The sequence below is a fragment of the Homarus americanus genome, unplaced genomic scaffold (genome assembly GCF_018991925.1).
Source record: "Homarus americanus isolate GMGI-L3 unplaced genomic scaffold, GMGI_Hamer_2.0 scaffold34921, whole genome shotgun sequence".
NCBI classification, from domain to species: Eukaryota; Metazoa; Arthropoda; class Malacostraca; order Decapoda; family Nephropidae; genus Homarus; species Homarus americanus.
In genome coordinates this window covers 5,620,942-5,633,099 of record NW_024741901.1, presented here as the reverse complement: position 1 = coordinate 5,633,099, position 12,158 = coordinate 5,620,942, and the positions used below count along the sequence as shown (strand labels likewise).

The following is a 12,158-nucleotide window of genomic DNA, read 5'->3' as shown; positions in this document are numbered from 1 at the left end:
AGTGTCAATTTACTATCTAGACAACACTGCCTATACACTACTCACTAAAACACATTTAATATTGCCAATTCACTCCGCACCAAGAGTGCCACTCATCACAATCACCAAACATCACATCACCATCACCATAAACTACACAGCAGCAGTGTCACTGGACACATTAACACACAGTGTATCACATGGCCTATACTAGGGTGTGACGCTGCCTGGATCAAGAGTAACCACACACTCATTTAACAACTGAGAATCGGATAGTAAGTACTGTTAGGAAAAACAACCATACATAAAAAACACAGATAATTGCCTCTCGGCGACTTCATAGCACACAGCTGTTACAACCTTACACGTCTGACACTGATGCAGGCATGTAAACACGCACGCAACCATGCATATAATGTATGTTACGTTTTTTGTTGCGAAATTGGTTATTTTGCAAAATTCCCGACATGCATGCCGGGAATTTTGCAAAATAACCGATTTCGCAACAAAAAACGTAACATATACACACGCTTACGATCTGGAGTGACACACACACACACACACATTCAAAGAATAAAAAACTATGTACATTATGCCACACACACACACACACACACACTAACTTTGGAAGTGTGCCACACGCACCATCATGACAATGCCAAACTATCCCGAGCAATGACAAACACACAAACCCAAACACTATCTATGAGAACAGCGCCATACAAACGCACACACTTGGGGTGAGCAGTGTGCAGCAAACATACATTATCAGGACTAGGTACATCACTGACCTGGACACACACTAGATGGTGTCATGTCATTCATTTTACGGAGACGTTCTACAAACTATGTGTAGTCACACATTACTTACTGTCTAGAGCTATGCTCTTCTATCACTATAGTGCCTTATGTACGTTGTACATGGGTAGTACCTAAGTCCTAGAAAAGACCCAAACACGCGCGTATACACACAGACGCATACACTCTAAGGACAGTTTCACACGCGCAGACACACAAACGTACATGCTAACTGGATAGTGTCACGCACACACACACACTAAGAGAAAAGTGCCACACTAGCTGGATAAGGAGGGTGCCAGGCTAAGAAGAGAGTGCCACACTGTGGAGCAGAGCCGGCCTGCCCGACTCACCCTGGCCTGCTGGAGCGTGACGAATGCCTGGCCTTCAGTTCTTCGCTTGACGCGACCATCGCGGTGAGGCCCCTACCATTACACAAGGAAGGTAGTACGGGAAGGGTACCACTGCTGCCTCACTTCTCTCTTGCTGTTTCAACTTTATAGCTGTATATATAGCTAGACTCTTGTTCATATAGGTTTATATAGCCTATATATACACTATATTGTTGGGGGCAGCGGTTGTGGCGAAGCTCAATATATTTTAATTGCTATAAATTTATGCTTTGGAAGATAATGATTACATCATGTACATAACTACTGTACTATCATGCTAACTACTACACTGTATCTTCTTCACTATAGGTTACAACTCTAAGTGAAAAATGCTGCATCACTATAATTATATACAACAACATGATCTAATAAGCTCAGTGGTAGATGAACACCGCCAGTGTGAACTCCACCATTGTGAACACCAGTGTGAACATCGCCAGCGTGAACACAAGAGGGAACACCAACAGTGTGAACACTGCCAGCGTGAACGCAAGAGTGAACACCAATAGAGTGAATACCATCATTGTGAACACCAGCACTGTGAACACCACCATTGTGAACACAAGAAGGAACACCGCCATTGTGAACACAATAGTGAACACAAACAGTGTGAACACAAACAGTGTGAACACCAAAAAGGGAACACCAACAGTGTGAACACAGTGGTGAACACAACAGTGTGAACACAACAGTGTGAACACCACCAGTGTGAACAAAACAGTGTGAACACAACAGTGTGAACACCACCAGTGTGAACACAACAGTGTGAACACATCCAGAGTAGAACACCTCCAGTGTGAACACCACCAGTGTGAACACATCCAGGGTAGAACACCACCAGTGTGAACACATCCAGGGTAGAACACCTCCAGTGTGAACACCTCCAGTGTGAACATCTCCAGGGTAGAACACCTCCAGGGTAGAACACCTCCAGGGTAGAACTCACCTCCAGGGTAGAACACCTCCAGGGTAGAACACTTCCGCTGCAGAACACCTCCAGGGTAGAACACCTCCAGGGTAGAACACCTGTGGCAGGCACCTCCAGGGTAGAACACCTCCAGAGTGTGAACACCTCCAGTGTGATCACCTCCAGGTAGAACACCTCCAGGGTAGAACACCTCCAGGGTAGAACACTCCAGGGTAGAACACCCTCCAGGGTAGAACACCTCCAGTGTATCTCCAGTGTGATCACCTCCAGTGTGAACATCTCCAGGGTAGAACACCCTCCAGGGTAAACACCTGGTGGGTAGAACAACACCTCCAGTGTGAACACTCTCCAGTGTGATCACCCAGTGTGAACATCTCCAGTGTGAACACCTCCAGTGTGATCACCTCTCCAGTGTGAACACCTCCAGTGTGATCACCTCCAGTGTGAACACATCTCCAGGGTAGAACACCTCCTGGGCGGTAGAACACCTCCAGGGTAGAACAACAACACCTCCAAGGTAGAACACTCAGGGCAGAACACCTCCAGGTAGAACACCCTCCAGTGTGAATTCCAGTGTGATCACTCCAGTGTGAACACCTCCAGTGCAGTAGAACAACACCTCCAGTGTGAACACCTACAGTGTGAACACTTCAGTGATCACCTCCAGTGTGAACACCTACAGTGTGAACACCTCCAGTGTAGAACACCTCCAGTGTGATCACCTCCAGTGTGAACACCTTATGTAGAACACCTCCAGTGTGAATACCTCCAGTGTGAACACCTCCAGTGTGATCACCTCCAGTGTGAACACCCCACAGTGTGAACACCTCCAGGATAGAGCACTCCAGTGTGAACACCCCAGGGTAGAACACTCCAGGGTAGAACACCCTCCAGTGATCACCCTATGCAGAACACTCCAGTGTGAACACCTCCAGGGTAGAACACCTCCAGTGTGAACACTCTAGTGTGATCACCTCCAGGGTAGAACACCTCCAGTGTGAACACCTCCAGTGTGATCACTCCAGGGTAGAACACCTCCAGTGTGAACACCTCCTGTGTGATCTCCTCCAGGGTAGAACACCCTCCAGTGTGATCTCCTCCAGGCAGACCACCTGGTGGGTAGAACACCTCCAGTGTGAACACCTCTAGTGTGATCACCCTCCAGGGTAGAACACCTCCAGTGTGAACACACCTCCAGTGTGATCACCTCCAGGGTAGAACACCCAGGGTAGAACACCTCCAGGGTAGAACACCTCCAGTGTGAACACCCCCAGGGTAGAACACCTCCAGTGTGAACAACGGTGGCAGAACACCTCCAGTGTGAGCACTCCAGTATGAACACCTCTAGTGATCTCCTCCAGGGTAGAACACCAGTGTGAACACCTCCAGTGTGAACACCTCCAGTGTGAACACCTCCAGGGTAGAACACCTCAGTGTGAACACCTCAGTGTGAACACCTCCTAGGGTAGAACACCCCTGTGTGAACACCTCCAGGGTAGAAACACCCCAGGGTAGAATACCTCCAGGGCAGAACACCTCCAGTGTGATCATCACCTCCAGTGTGAACATTCCAGGGTAGAACACTCCAGTGTGAACACCTCTAGTGTGATCAGGGTAGAACACCTCCAGTGTGTGAACAATCTCCAGGTAGAATACCTTTAGGTAGAACACTTCCAGTGTGATCACCTCCAGGGTAGAACACCTCCAGGATAGAACACCTCCAGTGTGAACACCTCCAGGGTAGAACACCTCCAGTGTGATCACCTCCAGGGCAGAACACCTCCAGTGTGAACACCTCCAGGGCAGAATACCTCCAGGTAGAACACCTCCAGTGTGATCACCTCCAGGGTAGAATAACACCCAGTGTGATCACCTCCAGGGCAGAACACCCAGTGTGATCACCTCCAGGGTAGAACACCTCCAGTGTGAACACCCAGGGCAGAACACCTCCAGTGTGAACACCTCCAGGTAGAACACTCCAGTGTGAACACCTCCAGGGTAGAACACCTCCAGTGTGAACACCTCCAGGGTAGAATACCTTTAGGTAGAACACCTCCAGTGTGATCACCCAGGGCAGAACACCTCCAGGATAGAACACCTCCAGTGTGATCACCTCCAGGGTAGAACACCTGCGTGATCACCTCCAGGGTAGAACACCCCTCCAGTGTGAACACCTCCAGGGTAGAACACTCCTCCAGTGAACACTCCAGGCAGAACACCTCCAGTGTGAGCACCTCCGGCAGAACACCTCCAGTGTGATCACCTCCAGGGTAGAATACCTCCAGTGTGAACACCCAGTGATCACCTCCAGGGTAGAACACCTCCAGGATAGAACACCCTCCAGTGATCACCCTCCAGGGTAGAACACCTCCAGTGTGATCACCTCCAGGCAGAACACCTCCAGTGTGAACACCTCCAGGGTAGAACACACCTCCAGTGTGAACACCTCCAGGTAGAACACCTCCAGGTAGAAACACCTTCAGGTAGAATACTTAGGTAGAACACTCTCCAGTGTGATCACCTCCAGGGTAGAGAACACCCTCCAGGGTAGAACACCTCCAGTGTGAACACCTCCAGTGTGAACACCTCCAGTGTGATCACCTCCAGGGCGCACATATAAACTAGTGTGTGAAGCATTGTCACACCACACCAAATACTGTATTGCCGAAGCTTAGATGAGGCGCAACCCACCAACACTGGATGAGTCTCACGTGAATTCAACACTGGCCGAGATTCACATGAGACCAACACTGTCTAATCCGGCCACTACAGACCACATTAGACCATTTTAACAATGTTGATACACAGACCTGCGGTAGGTGTTAGCAAGGATTATACCATCACTTTGGTTAGTTAACACACTTGTAACTTATAAGCAATCATTCATGTTACGTTCATTAGTCTAATTATTTGTATTATTAGCCCCTTTTTTAGCTGTGTGTTGGGTTGTGTTAGGTGTAGGTGACCAGTTTAGTGCAGCGGTGCGGGGCCCCTGCAGCGCTACCTGGTGAACATCTGTGCAACTGTGACTTATCGTCCTCACAGGGAATCGTGTCGTAGGTCATCGAGAGGTACAATACTGTTAGGTACGTCATAGTCGATACTTTTAATATATTGTATTACACGGCTGGTAGCGGGGACTACTAGGAGTCATGTACGGTATTTTATAGAAAACTGTGGCGCACGACAACTGGGCAAGGTGGTGTTGGGAGGTTATATGAGAGGTTCAAAGTTGGCACCATAATGTTTTTTGGGAACCTGTGTGTTTGTGTGTTAAGACATTTATGGTGAGTCTACAGACATAAAACCCAGCGTCAATCCAACTCTGGATTATCAAACTTTAAACCTGTACAAAAACTTATCCCCATACACGCGCACCCCTTAAGGTACAAAATCAGTATCGTGCCAACTGTGAACCCCTGATATGAGCCATTAAGATCACGGAGGCCTCCTCGGTGCTCCCTGGCCCACCATGTACTGAGACTACCAGTGATTTATCTTGTGAGCGCAGGTAATAACACGGTAAAGTGTCACCAAGAGTCTGGTGAGTGTTGCGTGCTGGGGAGAACCTTGATGTTCCTGGCTCACGAGTCCAGTTGCAAGACTACTGCAGCTGACATACCGTCGGTGTCTGAACGATGTGCAGGTGTTCCAAAACTTCGTACTTATATACTGTATATCAACAGGCTGAAGAATATCCTTTCGGAGTGAGTATATTAAAATTAACGCATGAGAGACTGACAAACACAGTGTGGGGACAACGAGCGTTTTGAACGTTTACTAAAAAAAAAAAGTAAATTCTGCCGGAGTACGGACTATTGAGACACCCTGTAAATCATGATAAATGGTAACCTCAAATATATCAAGAGTACTGAAACTAGACAGACTTCAGCGCAGTACTCAATACAGCCGCCATCCTCATGTCTGAGGGATGGCAACAGCAGACCTCCACTTGAACGTTTTCGGGTTATCTTTACCAATAGCACCAGATTTTTGTCCCTCTCATCACTCAGCTTCACACATCCCACACTATGCCTTCCCTGGCCCTCCTTCCCTTAATTTTAACCCATTTCCTATCTAGACCCAAATTATAGGACTAAAATATCTCCATCAATTTCTCATATAAACTCCCATTACTACACAATAGTTGACTTATGCGAAACTAAAATTCCATCAAACCAAATAGTTCAACGATCTGTAAACTGTAAACAGAATAAAGATTATTACGGTAGAGTTGTAACTTCCCGCTGCTGTTGAAACCGAGGAACCACGAGCAAGTAACGGATTTTAACACCCATCCCATGACGACACACTTTTAGTAAACACAAACGACCCCCTTCACCCCATTTCACACACAAACGACCCCCTTCACCCCATGACGACACGCACATGATAAACGCAATCCTTCCATCATTATTTTTCCCGGAGATGCTCTTTATGGAACGAACATCAAGCTAACGAATAACAAACACTCGGCACTGAATGGGAGGTGAGTATTGTGTGTTGGTAGTGTTTATGGGTTTGTGGGTAGTGTGTGTGGATGTGAGTAGTGTGTGTGGATGTGGGTAGTGTGTGTGTGTGGGGGTGGGGGTAGTATATGGGTGTGGGGGTAGTGTGTGTGGGTGTAGGGGTAGTAAGTGGGTGTGTGTGTGTGTGTGTGGAGGCAGGAATTCAGTTTCTCTCAACTCCATTCCCTCACCCTCAACTCACTCATGTTCCCACACCTGGTTCTCTAATAAATAAATAAATAAATAAATAAATAAATAAATAAATAAAACTACTAATATTATTCTGATTCCAAGGTTCTTAACAGATACATGTAAAAATACCACAATGTTAGATGCCAAGAAAAACAAATGAATTAGGACGGAATTGCCTCTCAGCTTGGCCCAGTCTTGGCAGTAGTTGTCCAAACGTGTTCCAGTTGATGAATTTATACAACCACGTTTCATCACATAGTTACTCTTGTTGATGAGGTCACCGTAGTTGGGTGGTTAGTTCTATGTATTTATATCCTCTAAACCTACAATATACGTAGAGTAATCCAGAGAGTAAAGGAAGACGAGAAATTAGTTTGAGGAAATTTTTTTTTCTCCTTCACAAATGTCTGTTTAAATATAACTTGTACACATTCGTTCTTATGTTTGGGAAAAGCATTACTGCGTTTGCCATCTGTTCTCTTGGATGACTCATCCTATGGTAAACGCTGCCTCACATATGACTCATACTATGATAAACGCTGCCTCACATATGACTCATCCTATGGTAAAAGCTGCCTCACATATAATTCATCCTATGGTAAACGCTGCCTCACATATGACTCATCCTATGGTAAACGCTGCCTCACATATGACTCATCCTATGGTAAACACTGCCTCACATATGACTCATCCTATGGTAAACGCTGCCTTATACATGACTCATCCTATGGTAAACGCTGCCTCACATATGACATCCTATGGTAAACGCTGCCTCACATATGACTCATCCTATGGTAAACGCTGCCTCACATATGACTCATCCTATGGTAAACGCTGCCTCACATATGACTCATCCTATGGTAAACGCTGCCTCACATATGACTCATCCTATGGTAAACGCTGCCTCACATATGACTCATCCTATGGTAAACGCTGCCTCACATATGACTCATCCTATGGTAAACGCTGCCTCACATATGACTCATCCTATGGTAAACGCTGCCATACATCGTATTATTAATTCAGTGGAGGCGATCCAACTTAATATTCAGGGATGCAGTGTGATCCAAGGGAATGAAACCTCCGGGGTAAGCTATGGTCCGCTGGCACACCAGTGTCCCCCTGCAATGCAGTAGTTGGGGGGGCTGGTGTGTGAATACCAGACGTCCATATGATAAGCTAGCGTCCTTCACTCTCCCGCTCCCACACATCCTCTACGACTTTAAGTTATTCGAGAATACGTGAAAAGTAGGCTTCCTAGCTTGATGATAAGCCCTCTAACGCTGACCTAATGTAACCTAATCTATTCTTGAATCTAACCTCATCTAATCTAATCGAACACTAATCTAATCTAGCCTAATATAACGTAATTTAGCTTAATATAACGCATCCCAGGTGGCACTAGGGTAATTCATCAGATAAAATAAGCTGGGGTGCTTAATATGCACGTGATCCCTTATCTGTATGCCCTAACACTGCCTGGGACCAGAAATGTGTCCCTTCAGGGCGCCAATAAATTTTTCGGTATTTGTACTATATTTACCCTCGTCGCCTCCTGTCTCTGACTCTCTCTCTCTCTCGTAAGTGCACTGGGCGATATTGTAAACAAACATAATATATGCTTTCAATGTATTGATTTTGGCCGACATTAAGAATACATAGAGCCACTACAGGTTATGAAGAAGACCCAAACACAGCACAGTACACCTCAGTATAAACGTTTAGTCACCAGCTTGTTATAAGTGTGTGTGTGTTGACGGCCTTCCCTTCCTCCTCTTCCTTATACTGTTTACAAGAGCCCATTAATTCAGGATTTCCCCGCCAGAGAGACAGACATACATTTATTAAGTAAAATCCCTATCCAAGCTTATATTGATTCAACGTGTAAATAGACAATGCAGTTAGCTAAGATCTAGTACCAGTTTGCTGTGATTCTTGACCCAGTTAGCTATAAGAACTTAAGAATAGAGGAAACTGCAGCGGGCCTATTGGCCCATACTTGGCAGTTCCATTTACACCCAACCCCTATCGCTCATATATCCATTCAACCTACATTTGAAGCTATCCATCGTATTCGAGTTAATGATGATGTTTGGTAACTTGTTCCACTCGTCCACTACTCTATTTCCAAATTAGTCCAGTGTTTACCTATCTCTTGCCTAAATCTAAATTTGTCTAAATTAAAACCATTGCTACGAGTTCGCTCCTGGTTGGATAGTTTGAGTACCTTTGTTACATCACCTTTGTTTAGCCCTGACTTCCATTATACACCTCGATCATATCGCCCCTCACTCTACGTCTCTATACTCAAGGTTCCTAATGCCCGGGATTAGTCTTGTCATTCTCCTCTGAATTCTTTCTAGGGATTCTATATCCATTCTGTAGCACGGTGACCAGAAATGTCGTGCGTAATCCAAGTGAGGTCTCACAAGCGTAAAATATAGTTTAAGGATGACCTCGCTAGTCTTGATCTAGGACCAGTTAGCTATGATCTAGGACCAATTAACTGTGATTCTTGACACAGTTAGCTATGATTCTTGACCCAGTTAGCTGTGATCTAGGACCAGTTAGCTGTGATTCTTGACCCAGTTAGCTGTGATCTAGGACCAGTTTGCTGTGATTCTTGACCCGGTTAGCTGTGATCTAGGACCAGTTTGCTGTGATTCTTGACCCGGTTAGCTGTGATTCTTGACCCAGTTAGCTGTGATCTAGGACCAGTTAGCTGTGATTCTTGATCCAGTTAGCTGTGATCTAGGACCATTTAGCTGTGATTCTTGACCAAATTAACTGTGATTCTTGACCCAGTTAGCTGTGATCCAAGACCAGTTAGCTGTGACCTAGGATCAGTTAGCTGTGACTTAGGATCAGTTAGCTGTGATCTAGGACCATTTTGCTGTGATTCTTGACCCAGTTAGCTATGATCAAGGACCAAATAGCTGTGATCTAGGACCAGTTAACTGTGATTCTTGACCCAGTTAGCTATGATTCTTGACCCAGTTAGTTGTGATTCTTGACCCAGTTAGCTGTGATTCTTGATCCAGTTAGCTGTGATTCTTCACCCAGTTAGCTGTGAATCTTGATCCAATTAGCTGTGAATCTTGATCCAGTTAGCTGTGATTCTTGACCCAGTTAGCTGTGATTCTTGATGCAGATAACTTTTCCTTTTTTATTAAGTCATCACACATCACCTGCCATTAAGTCATCACACATCACCTGTCATTAAGTCATCACACATCACCTGCCATTAAGTCATCACACATCACCTGTCATTAAGTCATCATACATCACCTGTCATTAAGTCATCATACATCACCTGTCATTAAGTCATCACTCACCTGTCATTAAGTCATCATCACTCACCCACCTCGACTCAAGAAAACGTAAGGCATCATTAGTCGGACCTGACCTTTCCACCATCACTGTCACCTCGGTGGGCTGTGTACATTTTAATTTTGTCTTTTCCCTCTCCTTCCCCTCTCCCCTCTCCTCTCTCCCTCTCTCCTTCCCTCCTCTCTACCCCCTCTTCTCTCCCCATCTCTCTCCCTCCCCCTCTTCTATCCACCTGATTTCTTTTCCTCAGTTGTAATGAATTTCACAATGTATGTAATAATATACATGTATAACCTTTAGCACTAGGGTATATTTGGACTGAATGACTCCCCATGACTGGTTTGGTTAGGTTAGGTTAGGTTGAGATGTAGTCCATTAGCGGCTCGTCCACGTAACACTGAAGAGCCCATGTGATAAGGGATTCCACAAGGTGTAAATACCTAACCAAACACAGCTGCCCCCGACCACCCCACGCACGCCCCCGACCACCCCACGCACGCCCCCGACCACCCCCACGCACCACACACACACACCTAAAGAAAACGTCATTGCAAAATAGTTTGATGTTTCACGCCCGTCTTGAGATGCCCAGAGTTGTTGTGTCGAGTTTCGTCGTCTAGGGCAAACTGAGGAGTCTTATCATAGTGTGAAGTTGAAGGAAATGTTTTGGGACAAAAAAATAATAGGAGCGGGAAGTTAACTGATCTTTGTGAAGTTGTTTAGGTGTGTGTGTTCGTTCCTTCACATGCCACAAAGGATTTCCGTAGAACGAAACTTGGGGATCCTTATGGCCCTCCACTATACCAAAGTGAACTTGTATAGATGACTCACACTTCCCCACTTCATGCTCATCCTGCCCTCTCCGCACCGCCTTGTCCTGCCCTCCCCGCAAAGCCCAGTCCTGCCCTCTCTGCATGCCCAGTCCTGCCCCTCCGCACCGCCTTGTCCTGCCCTCCCTGCAAAGCCCAGTCCTGCCCCCCTCTGCACAGCCTTGTCCTGCCCCTCACTGCACCGCCTTGTGCCCTCTCCTGCAACGCCCAGTCCTGCCCCTCCGCACCGCCCAGTCCTGCCCTCTCCACGCCCAGTCCTGCCCCCTCTCCGCACGCCCAGTCCTGTCTGTCCTTTCCTCCTGCAACGCCCAGTCCTGCCCTCCGCACCAGCCCAGCCCTCTCTGCACCGCCTTGTCCTGCCCTCTCTGCAACGCCCAGTCCTGCCCTCCCCTGCACGGCCTTGTCCTGTCCTCCCCACAGCCCCAGTCCTGCTCCTCTCTGCACCGCCCAGTCCTGCCCTCCCCTGCAACGCCCAGTCCTGCTCCTCCCTGCACCGCCCAGTCCTGTTCCTCTCCTGCACCTGCCCAGTCCTGCCCTCTCCGCACCGCCCATCCTGCCCTCCTGCAACGCCCAGTCCTGCCCTCTCCGCACCTGCCCATCCTGCCCTCCGCACCGCCCTCTCCTGACCTGCCCTCCCTGCACCGCCCAGCCTGCTCCCTCTCTGCACCGCCCAGTCCTGCCCTCCCCTGCAACGCCCACCCCCTCTCCTGCACCGCCCAATCCTGCCCTCTCTGCACCGCCCTCTCCTGACCTGCCCTCCTGCACTGCCCATCCTGCCCTCTCCCACTGCCCTCCTGACCTCCTCCCTGCACCGCCCAGTCCTGCCTCTCCACACTGCCCTGTCCTGTCCTCTCCTGTGCTGCCCAACCCCGCTGAGCCACGACCTCCCACCCAAATCCACACCTTGTCATGCCCCACCTCACACTGCCTCCCTCATCCTAGCTCATTTATTCTCCTTCTCCGTCCCAAATCAACTCATCCTGCTTTGCCCTCCCTGCCCCGCCCCGGCCCTGCCCTGCCCCGTCAATTGAGATTATCAACCAGGTGTGAGATCGTATTACCGGAAGAGTAATATCTTCAACATTTAATAAAAATAATAAATCACCTAAGAATTGAGGTGGTCCTTGACGATGACATTGTTGACGAACGTGTGATTATGAGAGGAAAAGGTGAATAGGAAATTTATTCTGCGTACAGTTAA

At 47.5% G+C, this 12,158-nt stretch overlaps 1 protein-coding gene across 1 annotated transcript in view; it reads right to left on the bottom strand.

Moving 5' to 3' along the window:
• Nucleotides 1-12,158, bottom strand: part of LOC121876282 (voltage-dependent L-type calcium channel subunit beta-1-like) — a 165,538-nt gene that overhangs the window by 64,033 nt on the left and 89,347 nt on the right. The window contains 1 exon segment of the mRNA XM_042381321.1: nucleotides 1,131-1,202. Coding sequence (XP_042237255.1) covers nucleotides 1,131-1,202 — 72 coding nt within the window.